General features: G+C 43.3%; 1 protein-coding gene across 1 annotated transcript in view; it reads left to right on the forward strand.

Moving 5' to 3' along the window:
• The window catches only part of LOC140394415 (general transcription factor 3C polypeptide 1-like), a 97,260-nt gene that overhangs the window by 15,176 nt on the left and 67,048 nt on the right, over positions 1-15,036 (forward strand). Inside the window, exons 5-14 of the mRNA XM_072481667.1 lie at positions 1,836-1,932; positions 3,779-3,902; positions 5,170-5,319; positions 7,090-7,205; positions 8,709-9,141; positions 10,005-10,222; positions 10,761-10,900; positions 11,945-12,098; positions 12,314-12,417; positions 14,686-14,870. Coding sequence (XP_072337768.1) covers positions 1,836-1,932; positions 3,779-3,902; positions 5,170-5,319; positions 7,090-7,205; positions 8,709-9,141; positions 10,005-10,222; positions 10,761-10,900; positions 11,945-12,098; positions 12,314-12,417; positions 14,686-14,870 — 1,721 coding nt within the window. The remainder of the gene's footprint in view (positions 1-1,835; positions 1,933-3,778; positions 3,903-5,169; positions 5,320-7,089; positions 7,206-8,708; positions 9,142-10,004; positions 10,223-10,760; positions 10,901-11,944; positions 12,099-12,313; positions 12,418-14,685; positions 14,871-15,036) is intronic.

Below are 15,036 nucleotides of genomic sequence, written 5' to 3' on the forward strand. Positions count from 1 at the left end.
AACATTACAGCGCAGTACAGGCCCTTCGGCCCTCGATGTTGCGCCGACCTGTGAAACCAATCTAAAGCCCATCTACACTATTCCCTTATCATCCATATGTTTATCCAATGACCATTTAAATGCCCTTAATGTTGGCGAGTCCACTACTGTTGCAGGCAGGGCATTCCACGCCCTTACTACTCTCTGAGTAAAGAACCTACCTCTGACATCTGTCCTATATCTATCTCCCCTCAATTTAAAGCTATATCTCCTCGTGCTAGCCATCACCATCTGAGGAAGAAGGATCTCTCTCACTGTCCACCCTATCTAATCCTCTGATCATCTTGTATGCCTCAATTAAGTCACCTCTTAACCTTCTTCTCTCTAATGAAAACAGCCTTAAGTCCCTCAGCCTTTCCTCATTAGATCTTCCCTCCATACCAGGCAACATCCTGGTAAATCTCCTCTCCACCCTTTCCAATGCTTCCACATCCTTCCTATAATGCGTCGACCAGAACTGCACTGAATATTCCAAATGCAGCTGCACCAGAGTTTTGTACAGCTGCAACATGACCTCATGGCTCCGAAACTCAATCCCTCTACCATTAAAAGCTAACACACCGTACACCTTCTTAATAACCCTATCAACCTGGGTGGCAACCAGGGATCTATGTACATGGACACTGAGATCTCTCTGCTCATCCACACTACCAAGAATCTTACCATTAGCCCAGAACTCTCTATTCCTGTTACTCCTTCCAAAATGAATCACCTCACACTTTTCTGCATTAAACTCCATTTGCCACCTCTCAGCCCAGCTGAGAGGTGGCAAATGCCACTACTTTTTGTCATGCTTTTCCACTTCATACTTTATGCTCTTAATTTAGACTCTGTCAGGGCAGCATGGTGGCGCAGTGGTTAGCCCTGCTGCCTCAGGGCGCCGAGGTCCCAGGTTCGATCCCGACCCTGGGTCACTGTCCGTGTGGAGTTTGCACATTCTCCCTGTGTCTGCGTGGGTTTCACCACCACAACCCAAATATGTGCAGGGTAGGCGGATTGGCCATGCTAAATTGCCCCTTAATTGGGAAAAATGATTTTTAAAAAAAATTTAGACTCTGCCTCATTGAGGATTTTTCATTTGTTTGAAGGCTCTTGCTGTTTTTCCCTGCTTAGGGCTGCTGCCCTCCAGGACATTTTGTGGTGGTGAGTGGAGTGATCTGCCTAGCTGTTTATGTACAAAGGGTTAATGTATGGTCATTACAGCTAAGTGATCACCATCTATGTAGATGGCAGCAGTAACAAGGGGTATAAAGACAGACTCAATCTGAGTTGCCGCCTCTTCGTGTGTATTGTGACTAGAAGCAGAGAGTGATAGCTCAGAGTGTAAGTGTAGATAATCATAGTTTATTCTTCTTCAAAAGTAGAGTTGAGGATCAACCATGATCTTTATTGAAAGGCGGAGCAGGCTCAAGGGGCCGTGTGGCATATCTCTACACTTATTTCCTGTCGTCTCATTCCATATTTCCGAGAAACCTGTAACTCTGGGGTTGTAAGTTGAGACTCTTGACTTAATTAACCTGTCAGGTGCTACTATCATAAGTGTTCTTTTAGGATTGAGCCTGTACTGCTCAAGGATCACAAAAGTGTTAATCCTTCATGCCTTCTGAAAAATGTTCATGAGTGCAATGCAGAAATCTAGTTTTTATGTTTAAATCGCTGTAATATGGAGCATCCACTGCATTAAGTGTGCCTCCTGTATTATGTGACCTGTGTTGGTTCTGTGTATGCATATACAATATACTTGAATTTGTTAACTACTTATTTCACTGCTTCCCGTTTCTATCTGTAATATGCAGGAGAAGCAAATATGACATTTTAATGGAAAAAATCTCCAATATCCTTGTGAATAGGCCAAAGCAGTTGGAAGTGATGCTAACTCTTAGAGAAGAGCTGGTAAGTGTTCCCTGAGCACAATCGTGGCATAAACAGATGGGGTGAAGCACTATGGTGCTATCTGACCTGATCATGTATCATCTTGCTTCTGGGCAGTTTACTTTTGGTTGGTAGCTTTTTGTTCAGATAGTTTCTATTGACATTGGAGGACTCTGGGAAGTGTTTATACTGCCTCTGATGCTAACATCAGTGTTACCAAGAGCCATCATTGGCATGCTGCGTTGGTTCCTCAGACATACTGGCTTGCCTGTGGAAGCTGCTGTTTGTACCAAGCATCAGCTAACATTGAGAAGAAGCTACATTGCCTTCAATTAGGCATTCTTTGAGTGTGGCCGTCATCAGCTATGTAATAATAATCTTTATTATTGTCACAAGTAGTTGGCTTACATTTTTTTTTTTAAATTTAGAGTACCCAATTATTTTTTTCCAATTAAGGGGCAATTTAGCATGTTCAATCCACCTACATTGCACATGTTTGGGTCGTGGGGGGCGAACCCCACGCGAACACTGGGAGAATGTGCAAACTACACACCGACAGTGTCCCAGAGCCCCCCCCCCCCCCCCCCCCCCCCCCAAGTAGGCTTACATTAATACTGCGATGATGTTATTGTGAAAAGTCCCCAGTCGCCACATTCCAGCGCCTGTTCAGATACACAGAGGGAGAATTCAGAATGTCCAATTCACCTAACACCGCGTCTTTCGGGACTTGTGGGAGGAAACCGGAGCACCCGGAGGAAACCCACTTCGGCACAGGGAAAACATGCAGACTACTCACAGACAGTGACCCAAGCCGGGAATCGAACCTGGGACCCAGCAGCTGTGAAGCAATAGTGCTAATTACTGTGCTACCGTGCCGCCCACTCTGGGGGTGGTTTCTGGAGGGCTGGTGGGGGACATTACTGCGAATGAAGAAAAACAGAAAATGCTAAAAGTACATAGCAGCTCGGGCAGCACCTGTGGAGAGAGAAAGCCAAGTTAATGTTGGAGAGCAATCATCTTTTGTCAGAATCCTGAATGAGGTCCGACGAAAGGTCAAAGACATGCAATTGTAACTCTGTTCCTCTCTATCTCCACAGATGCAGCTTCAACTATCGAGTATTTCTAGCATTTTCTGCTTTTCTTTCAGGCTCCAGCATCCGTTCCATGTTGGTTTTGGAATTATTGCCAATCCTGATTCAGTTTCCATTGGCTAGTGATAAGGAACATTGCCCTGACTTAATTTTCAAGTACTAAGCCTTCAACGCATATGAAAGCAGAGGGTGGGAGAAACCATGCATTAAGAAAATTCTTTGTGAAACCAGCCACAGAAATTCATATTTAATCAATCTGCTGTCCCACTGATATCACGCCACCGCACATCACAAAGTGAGAATATTAATGGTGCGTTGTAGGAGAGCCTAGAAATTAGCATTTTGTTTGAATGAAAGAATCAGAAACATGGAAGATCTCTGGAATTTAACTGCAGTGTTATCTCTTCTTTGGGAGAAGAATTTGACATAAGGCACCAAGCGGCAAAAGTATATTAGGTATCCAACCCTGAATGATATCAAACTTTAGTACAATTGCACACGGTTTTGTAATTTTAAGATCTTTTTGCATATGGGACTCCTGTTCACCCTTCATTGTACCCGACCAAAAGGTTAAATGTAAATCTTTTGCCAGTTATACAACTCGTCAAAGCGTTTGACCACAATGAGGAAATTCGGATTCACAATTTTGCAAAGCCAAGGAATGAAAAAGTCACTGTTATTCTCGACTGCCATTCTGTAATGGATTGACTATTGTCACTGTGTAGGTGAGAGACCTTTTCTTCACTTCACAGTTGTTTGATTTTTCCTTTGCTCAGGGTCTTTGTGAGAGAACTTTCAAAAAACTTTATCAGTACATGGTGGCTGCTGGCATAGCCAAGGTGATCACTGTGCCCCTCAAAGACCTGAATCCTGAGAGAGGACCATGTTTGACGAAAAAAGGTAATCTAGATTTGATTTATCACCCATAATTATAGTGTGCTTTCCAAAACGCAAGTCCGATATTGATTTTGGGTAGCTAGAGGTCGGCTGTAAAATCTTCGAAGGGCTGGGTAACCTTACATTGTTGGGCTGTAATTATACTGTCGCTTGTACATCTGAATTTACTGCACCCGAATGTGAGAGTCGGTGCAGCCTGAGACTTGGGGCCCTACCTGCTTTGACTCCGGAACGCATTGAGGGCATGTGCCCTCGATGGACTGGATTTGTACTTCAGCTTATGAACCTGGGTTTTAAAAAGTGCTCCTTAACTTTCTAACCATGACACTGAGTCTTAACGGTCTGTGAAAATGATCGCCATCCATGTTCTGACACCAAAAGGAGAGCACAAAATGCGGAGAGTGCTGTCTTTGCAGGGTGTAGACATAACTCACCAGCTGCTCTTCTCAGGCTACAGTGTCCAACCTGTAGCTGTAACTGTTGAAGTCTGTACGCTAGGTTATTAGGGATTGTCTCCATGTCTTGTACAGTGCCTCAACTATCCCTATTTCAGCAAGTAGATTCATTAAAAAAAAAAAAATTTGGAGTACCCAATTAATTTTTTTCCAATTAAGAGGTCATTTAGCGTGTTCAATCCGCCTATCTTGCACATCTTAGGGTTGTGGGGGCGAAACCCACGCAAACACGGGGAGAATGTGTAAACTCCACACGGACAGTGACCCATTGCCGGGATTGAACCTGGGACCTCGGTGCCATGAGGCAGCAGTGCTAACCCACTGCGCCACCGTGCTGCCCAGCAATTAGATTCATAATGCTTCACTGGGCCATACTGTTAAAGTCCTTTTATTAACGTTTCATGTGAAACAATAGGATTGAATCCTGAGTGGTGGATTGTTGCAATCACGAAGCCCAGTATTCAACAGCATAATGGAGTTTGGTGTTTCTTAATTGCGGCCTTCAATTGGCGATGATTTGCTGAATTCCAATCTACACTTGATCTTGTTCTTCCAACCTCACCTTACTGGGGATACCATGGGGTTTGACCTCTTGTGCTACCCAGAATGAAACCTTTCTCAAAGACAGGGGTGAAATACTTGCGGTAGGGGACATCCTTTGAACTCCGATCAGGTTTTGAAAGTTCTCTTTGTACGAGAAGTATGAGGTGAGCTTTGCAAAAATCAGGTTACAAATCCGTTTTTTTTAATATGTCGGGAATGCATTGGAATTTCAGGTGGATTTTTGTGTTTTAAGTGACCATTATTGATTGCAGGAACTCAGATTATTGTTCGGTGCCTGAAATTGGTAAAGCCATACGGGAAAAAAGTAGATGATGAAGACGACGACGATGAAGATAATAAGACAGTCGAAAGAATGGATGTTGTTTATGAACGAGATATGCTTACCCAAGCTTATGAACTAAGTAAGTTTTCAAGATTTCTTTGAAGAAACTACTGCAAGCACTTTTTTTTAAAGTGGTGCATACATGTGCTACTCTTACCTGATAATCATAATCTTTATTAGTGCCACAATGACAGGGAGTGGGATAGCTTGATCTTGGTTTCGGACAATGCTCGGCACAACATCGAGGGCCGAAGGGCCTGTTCAGTGCTGTACTGTTCTATGTTCTATGTTCTAAGTAGGCTTACATTAACACTGCAATGAAGTTACTGTGAAAATCCCCTAGACGCCACACTTCGGCGCCTGGTCGGGTACACTGAGGGAGAATTCCGAATGTCCAATCACCTAGCGAGCACGTCTTTCGGGATTTGTGGGACGAAACCGATAGAAGCCGGGAAACCCCACTCCTGGGATCTACCGGCTCACAATGCCTCGCAAGATCTAACGGGACCTCACGAGACGTTGCAATGTGAATCCCACCCCTTTGTAGGCGGGATCACGCTTTGGCAAATCTGCATATTAGAGAGAGATAGCTAGCCCCACTCTTAAATGCAGTTTCCCAAGGCATTGAGATCCATCTCCATCGCCTCGGCAACTTCAGGCAAGCGCTGTTCAGCACTGGACTCCACAAATGGGGATCAGACGGAAAGGCATTTGTGAGGATCGTCCAAGGGATTGGAGGCCCTCGGGTACTTGCCCTCTGGGCAGGGTAGCACTATGGCACTGCTAGTGCCACCTGGACCCTCTGGCACTGTCAACCTGGCACCATGGCAGTGCCACCTAGATGCCAGCCTGGCACTGCGAGGGTACCAGGTTGGCACTGCTAAGGGGCTCCTCAGTGCAGAAAACAGGTCTATGTGAGACCTCGGCTGCATGTTCTGCTAAGACCCCCTATCTAACCGGGAGTGCGTTAAATAGCGGGGTGTATCTCGGCGTAGCAAGTGCCTGGAAACACGCTGCTAAATACACTTGCTTTGGAACTTTGTTCCCATTTGGTTAAATCGCACCCATAAATTTTGTTTTTCAGGGATAAATAGTGAGGGAGTTTAACTGTAAATATGACCTTAATATTTCTTTTAAAAATCCAGTTCTAGTTCATTCCACAATGTGCAATTTTTTCATTGTTTTTTACAGTGAGACGAACAGTTAATGTGGGTGTTCTGCAAGTTTGCAAATTGCTGGGGGGTGTCCTCTGAGGAGACCTTAACCTTGGTGTCCTCTGGAGAAGCATAACATCACTGATAGCAACTTAATGAATCTTCACATTATTCTGCACATGTGCAGACCCCTGAAGCTTCTGCCAACATGACCACTGCAAAATCTGGGCCAGTAAGAACAGACAAGTAATGGGTAATTATAATGTGAATAGCAAGGTCCTGATTTGGGTAGGTGAGGGGGAAATGATATTCTAAGTGTAAATCTGGGCCTCGGTTTTTGGCAAAGTGATGGTATCAAAAGATCGGTCAACCACAGTTGCCATTGCCATTCAATAGCTTTGGAATATTAAAGATTAATCCAGCAATAGGAACGTATATAGTGTGGTGATGGGGTTCGCCTTTCATATTTGAAAACTTGTTGGCCATCTTACAAGGGATGCGGTAGAAACATAAGAGACAGACTTGCATTTTTGTACAGCGCCTTTCAAATCCACAGGATATCATAAAGCACTTCAAAGCCAATTAAGTCCATTTTAAGTGAGTCAGTATTACGACGCCTTATGAAGAACCCCATGGCAGTTTGATCTGCCAAAAAAAAAAAAGTTTCAATCATTTATTTATCTTGGCATTTCTAGTTGAGAAGAGAGGCACCAGAGGAATTTCGCAGACCGAAATCCGACTGGCTTTGAACGTTGGAAAACTTGAAGGTCGGATGCTGTGCCGCCTGCTGGAAAGATACAAAGTTATTACGGTAAAGGGAACGCACTTGCGTCCATTTCACTCTTAATCTGAAGGCGTTGCATCACTATTGAGTACTAAAGAATGGAACTGCAGCACATGAACCCTGAACTGTAGAGTTTCCGCCCTCTTGGGCAGGGCTTAAATTAGTTTGGCGGGGGAAGAGACCCGTGGATGAATTCATAGAGGACAAAGTCCGAAATGGAAGGTGATAATTTCCGGAAGGCAGAGGAATCGCAGGTTAGAAAATTAAAACACAAAAGAGTTTGGCATGCTCACGGGCATATACTTCAATGCAAAGAGTGTAGCAAATAAAGCAGACAACCTAAGAGCACGGGATCAAAACCTGGCAGTATGATATCATGGCTATAACATGAAGATGACTTAAAGAGGGCCAAGAATGGTAGCTCAATATTTCTGGTTACACGGCTTTCAGACGAGATAGAGAGGAGGATTAAAAAAACAAAAACGGAGGGGGTGGCAATTTTGGTGGAAATAATGAGGGATGATATATAAAGATCATCAAATAAGACCATATGGTTTGAGATAAGGAACAAAAAAGTGGCAAGCGCCCTACTGGGAGAGTACTATTTACATTCACACAGTCAGAGAGAGATAGAAGAGCAAATATGAAGGCAAATATCTGAAGTGCAAAAACATTAGGGCAGTAATAGGAGAGTACTTTAACTATGTCCGGATTAAACTCCATCCGCCATTTCTCCGCCCAAGTCTCCAAACGATCTATATCCTCTGACAGTACTCATCACTCTCCGCAATTCCACCAACCTTTGTGTCATCCGCAAACTTATTACTCAGACCAGTTACATTTTCCTCCAAATCATTTACATATACTACAAACAGCAAAGGTGCCAGCCCTGAGCCCTGCGGAACATCACTAGTCACAGTCCTCCATTCAGAAAATCACCCTTCCACAATTACCCTCTGCCTTCTATGACCGAGCCAGTTCTGTATCCATCTTGCCAGCTCACCTCTGATCCCATGTGACTTCACCTTCTGTACCAGTCTGCCATGAGGAACCTTGTCAAAGGCTTTACTGAAGTCCATGTAGCCAACATCCACTGTCCTACCTTCATTTTTAAAAATAAATTTAGAGTACCCAATTATTCTTTTCCAATTAAGGGGCAAAAGCGCTGCCAATCCACCTAGCCTGCACATCCTTTGGTTGTGGGGCGAGACCCACACAGACACGAGAGAATTTGTAAACGCCACATGGACAGTGACCCGGGGTCAAACCCGGGTCCTCAGCGCTGCAAGGCAGCAGTACTAGCCACTGTGCCACCCGCCCTACCTTCTCACTTCCTCGAAAAACTTGGATCAAGTTAGTGAGCCATGACCTCCCCTAAAGGGGGTGTAACCAGGATCCACCACCTCTTCCTAGCTCGCCTGGGAAAAAATTGGTGCTCTATCCCCAAAGATTTCAGGGTATAAAGCTTTAAAATCATCGGCTCAAAAGAGACCATATTCCTAACTTCTAAGTATATATTTTTCATAACAGGGATTCATGGAGGATGAAGGTCGGCAGCGCACAACTAAGTACGTGGCCAAGTCATTTGTGAAGCAGAGTGAACTGAGCAAGCAGTTTGAAAAGGAGAAAGCTAGAAGCGAGCAGTTGGCGACAACTAGCTTCCTGCCCTTTGATCATGCTAAATCAGAACATGTTCGACAGCAAGCTCTAGCGAAGAACTTAGCAGAGAGCAAAAGCATGCCGGAGGGCTTACCGGAGGGCTTATTGAAGGCAAATCACGGTCGAAAGGAACCTGTAAAGTTACCGACAATCCCTGCGCAGAACAGTCAATCCTCTCATTCGGAGTACAGAGAAAAGAAATGCACTACTTCACAGAAAATACACAAAGGAAAGAAGTTAGTGAAGAGTGCATTATTTAGAAAATTCAAACTGAAAAAAGGTCACAAGTCAAAATTGAGCAAAGGTCAGTGAACCTATGTCATTTTGTACTTTACAGTGAATTATTTATTTGCATTGCTGTATGCAAACCTGTGCGACAAAGTCTTTTGCTCGGTCGAGATTGGTGCTAATGGTTGAAGATAATGGTCTCCTAAGTTATTTGATGTTGTTTTCAAGTATTGCAAGACAACAAGGGTGGGCAACGAGCTGAGAATCACCAAGACAACATACAATGCATGTTAAAATACATTTATAATAACTCGGACAGAAGTGTTCTCCTTTTGTATGATGATTAGATGGCATGATAATGTTTTGTAATAAGCAATATATTTCAGCTGAAAGTTGCCAAAAGTCACATTTGAATATCCATTGAAAGTGATGAATGTGCTGTGTACCTTCATAAACAAATGGGAGTTGTCCATACCAGAGAGCTACAGGGATCCTGTCCTGTTTTACACCTTTGAGTACCAGCCAAGCATTATGCATATTGTGCGGTCTTCCGACTCTCTTCCTCACTCTGAAACCATATCCGAGTTGTTCTTCCAGGATATCTGTGCTCTATTTTTCCTGCTTTGTTGTGGCTTTCAGCCTGTTTTGGTCCAAAGTGTATTGAGGTCCTACGTAAGGGCAAGGTTCACATCACATTTTAGGATGGTTGATTAACGCCTGTTAATAATAGAGCTAAAAGCTGCATGTAGGAAATTGAGAACTTGGCCCGAAAGTACTGGAGCATCGGTAAAGTTCAGTCAAACTAAAGCCAAATGCTGACCAAAATGTTTGTTTCATTTGATAAAATCATTGTTAAATACAATTTAATGAGATAGCTAGTAGAACATGTACGTACATACGACGTAGGAGCAGGAGTTACCTGATTTGTGTTTTTTACAGGTAGAAAATTATCTGGTTCAGTAAAAACCACCGTCGGGATGGATCGTTCCCGGAATATAGCCAAGCATGCAGCAGAGTCATCCATAGAATCACAGCAAATCGATATTCAGTCAAACTCCTCCCAGGAGAATCCAGGCCGCACCTCTTGTACGAAATCAGTGCACGGTCAAATTGAAGAGAATGTTGTTATTGAAGAGGTTACGGTTGAAAAAGCAAAGGTATGAAGATCAGTTTAGACTTCAGGGTTATCTTGGGTTTTCCGTGTGGTTGCTGGAGTCAATTGTTGATCATTTTGTTGCAGTATTTATGGTAATAAAGTGGCATCAGCACAGACTGACTGGAACATTACTTTCATTAATTGATGTCCCTGTTCTGTTGCATGGTATAATTTTGTTGGAATTATTAGAAGTAGTGGATGTTCTAACCAGTAGTATGTATTAACTAACATAAATGCTTTGGACTTGCCATTCTGTTGAACTCTGATAGCATCCTAAATTGCATTGCTGCAATAGAGCATTAATTATCAGCTTCTATTATTTGCAAATGTTTATTAAAAGGATGTAACTTGGGGGGTATCGTCCAGGATGAACAAAATGATTATTGGCAGAAAGTTTGCTGTTGGAATTGCTATACGTTATGTTGCATACAGGTCACCCAGAGATTGAAAGGGGTGAAGGGGATTTATTTCTGTAACCAATAAATACTGATCACGGTAATGTCTCCATTCATGCCTATGTTTTGCCTTCATTTTCACAGGAGAAGGGCGAGGGGAGGAAGAGGCAACCATTCAAGAATACTCATTTAAAAAGACCTCATGAAACTTTTAGGATGTTAAAACGACAGAACCTGATACTAGAAGCCGTGCGGAACTTGAAACTGATTGAAAGTCTGTTTTCGTAAGTTTTTGTCCATGATTTCAACATGTAAATCTGTCTCATTTATTGAAGCTTTCCTGTTTCACGAATATCATTGGCAATGGAAAAGCGCCTATCAAAAATATTACTATGTCAGGGAAATGAATTAACGTCAGAGATTCCAACATTAAAAGTCGCCATAGTCCCAGATGACCCTTTGAGGGGGTAGGGGGGGAGCTGACTGGTGATGATTTAACCTGAGGGTCACTGCACCTCAGGCAAAGAGCAAGGTTGAGAAAAAGCGGGGCCTTCATGAATCACCTCAGCCGGTACAGGAATTGAACCCACACTGCTGGCCTCGCTCTGCACCACAAACCAGCTGTCCAGCCAACTGAGCTAAACCAACCTCCCAACATTAGGTACGTTTTTTTTTTTAAGTGGTTGATGCAGTATTATTTCCCCTTTGGAAAAGATTAACTTCACAACTGTTCTTTGCCCTGGATTAAAACAAAACCCAGCGGAGCATATTTCAATATTTCTGGCTGTTAGGACACGGGGGGGGTATTCTGCAATAACAGATATATTGCAATAAGTGAATAAATGAAATTGACCATGATATGCCATACTTTGTCTCTTGTAGAAAACACTAGTTTTTAGCAGATAGTAAAGATTATTTTGTGATTGGGTCTTTAATCTCACTTAACTTTAAACGTCAGTGAGTTGTTTTGACATGCCATTTAACTTGATTCAATCTTAAAATCATACCCGGAATTGTTCAGCTTTCCCTTTTTTCCAAGACACACCCCTGTCTTTGTACAATTCTTGATTGCAAGAGTAAATTGATTACACCTGCAGTAGTACTTATTGTCTCAACTGAAACTTATGTTATTGCAGACAATTGCTTAGGTGGGGGGATAAGACTGCGCCTTAAGAAAAGTACTATTTTGGGTTTAGCAAAGTTGCTGAGAATTATACTTGAGAGTTTGGGGCTTAACTATGAAGCCCATGTTCCTTCCAGGAATGGCGTGGTTAGCTCCTACAAAGGAGCTTTACTTTTCGAGAAACATTATTTTGTTTCTTCTCCAGGCTTCAGAAGATGATCATGGAGGAAGAGAGGCAAGACGGTGTGGCCACCAGATGCTGCAAGAAATCTATAGTAAGAATGGTTCAAAAGTTGTCCCAGGAGGGATTGCTCCGACTTTTCCGTACCACAGTTGTACAGGATGGCATCAGCAAAAAGGTCAGAATTAAAGCTAATTATCTTCATGTGCAAATTTGCCAAATTTTGGCAAAATTACTTTATGTTGATATTAGTAGTGAAATTAAGTGACTGCTTTATGTGAATTTTATAAAGGACTGTAGTGGGGACCTTTGTACATTAATTTTTCAGTTTTTACGATGGAACCTTCATTCTCAGTGTACATGAAAGTTAAAGTATGTTTCTGTGCTAACTAGGTGGAGTTTGTGGCTCATCCGTCTGTGCTTCCCAATGATCCACTAGTAAAGAGCGCCATTGAGCAAGTTCGATTTAGGATCTCCAGTTCTTACACCGTTCACAGGTTAGTGGCTAAGTGGTTCTGATATTCTGAGTATAAATTCTGCACCTGCTAGGGGTAGGGCATCCCTGAAAACCAGTGATTATAGTTGCTACTTCCACTGCCTTAGAAGAGGTGACAATTGCACGATGCATAACCTGCAGCTGGGTTCCTGAAAAACCTGGAGAGGTTCTTGATGAACCTATGAGAGAACAACAGCTTGCCTCTACATAGTCCATTCAGTGTAGGAGGAATGTCCCAAGGTGCTTCACAGAGGACCGTATAAAAAATAATGCATTGAGGCAGAAGAGAAGTGTCATTGGTACCTCGTGATTTAAGTTGGCAGATGACAGGAGAATTGGTTAGGGGGGGGTTCTGCGGTGGCTGAGTAATCCGTTCCTGGATCCACAGACTCTTGGTGCTCGATGAGGTAGGTGGGATGCTCTGGATTCTGCGCTCTCCTTCCACTGTTTATGCTTGGCCTCCCTGTGCTCCAGCCTACGATGCTCAAGGTGATTGGCGCCTTCGCGGATGATTTTTCTCCAGCTTGTGCATGCTAAGGGAAGTGATTCCCACATGTCAGTGGGGATGTTGCATTTATTTAGGGAGGCTTTCAGAGTGTCCTCATAGCATTTCCTCTGCCATCCAAGTGATCACTAGACATTGCGGAAGCTTGGAGTAGAGCATTTGTTTTGGGAGTCTTGTGTTGGGCATGCGGGCAATGTGGCCCACCCATCACAGCTGGTCGATACATGCCTCGATACTGGGGATATTGGCCTGGCAGGAGATGCTCACTTTGGCCAGTGGATTTGCAGGATTTTGTGGATGCAGCGATGGTGATATCTCTCCCAAAGATTTGAGGTGTCTGCTGCATATTGTCTATGTTTCTGATGCATACAGCAGGGCGGAGACCACAGCTGCTCTGTAGACCATGAGCTTGGTGCTGGGTTTGTGGTCTTGGTCTTCGAATGCTCAGTCCCTCCGGCATCCGAAGACTGCACTGGCACATTGGAGTCGAGGTTGGATTTCCTCGTAAGTGTCTGCTCGCACCGAGAGGAGGCTCCCAAGGTATGGGAAGTGATCCACATTGTCTTGATGGTTGGGGGGCAGTTTTGTGTGGCAGGAGCAGGCTGGTAGAGAACCTTTGTTTTCCAGATGTTTAGTCTTTCATATACCTCGATGAATGTGTCACATCTAAAACGGACGAGTGCAGCTATCATGACGAGGGTTGCCGCTTAGTTTGACAGGGTGCGCAATGTACTTCTGTTAATTCAAATTAATGGTTATATCAAATGCAGCCACTCAGTCAGTCAGTCAGGCTGGTTTAGCACAGGGCTATATAGCTGGCTTTTAAGGCAGGCCAGCAGCACGGGTTCAATTCCCGTACCAGCCTCCCCAAACAGTTGCCGGAATGTGGCGACTAGGGGCTTTTCACAGTAACTTCATTTGAAGCCTACTTGTGACAATGAGCGATTTTCATTTCATTTTACCAAAGCTTAAGTTAAAATACTGGACAAGATGATTTATTTTTCCGAGCACAAAATGCTGCAAATTCTGCGGGCTCGGACATGGAGTAAGCAATTCCACCAGTGTAATTTTGTTTCAGGTCCATTACTGAGACTGGTCAAATAATTCGGGTCGCTGTAATCTACTTGCATTTCCTTGTCTTCTGTATTTGTTTAACTTGTATTATGGGCCAGGGTTTAGAGAACCCCAAAGTGTATCATGGAGTTCACCTGACCGACAACTTTTACTAGATTGTGGTATGGTGAGCACACAGCCCACTCTACAGTTGTGGTACAGCAGAAGTGGAAAAGTATTTTTTAAAGCAAAACAATGTTTATTCTATGAACTCAAGTTAACCTTTTTAAAACATACGGTGAACGTCTTAGCAACCATCAATTCAAATACAACACTAAGTAATCCTTAATAACTTCCCAAACAACATCCAGAAGACAAAAGAAACACCTTTTAACATACACTACTGAAAACATTTATAATTTTGAATTCACCAAATGATCAAGAGATAGTCTTTTCATGGCAGAGAGTTCAACAGTACACCTGCTTTGTCTGGCTTCAGCTCCAACACTGAAAACGAAACCAAAAAAACACCGACACACCCAGGCTTTTCTCAAAGTGAAACTGAAAAGCAGAGCCAGAGCTCAGCTCCACCCACACTCTGACATCACTGCAGTAACATGAGCAGCCAAACATTTCTTAAAGTGACATTCTCATGACACTTGTTGTAAATCTAACAGCGACTGTGGTTTGCTCTGGCTTTTTATTTTGCAGAATGAAGGTGTTGGAGCTGCATGCTCAGAAAGAGAGGGAAAAACAGACAAAAGAAAACACTCCATCTGTCTCACCATCCGGCTCCGAGCAGAAACGGAATGCAGAGATCGCCAACAAATGCTCCACGAGTAAAACGGATGAGAAAATGGGAGTCACTCCACTCAAGAATTACCGCCCTCTTATAGGTAAAAATAACCTGCCTGAGCATTTGGAGAGAGCCATTGTTGTTAATTAGCGGTTGCAAAACTGACGTAATTTTGTTTTAAATCCTGTTTGTCAGGAAAAAATGATAATACTATAAACGATATTCGGCTCTTTGCTCGATCAATTCAAAACTAAACTCGCCACCCT

This window comes from Scyliorhinus torazame, chromosome 17, assembly GCF_047496885.1.
Source record: "Scyliorhinus torazame isolate Kashiwa2021f chromosome 17, sScyTor2.1, whole genome shotgun sequence".
NCBI lineage: Eukaryota > Metazoa > Chordata > Chondrichthyes > Carcharhiniformes > Scyliorhinidae > Scyliorhinus > Scyliorhinus torazame.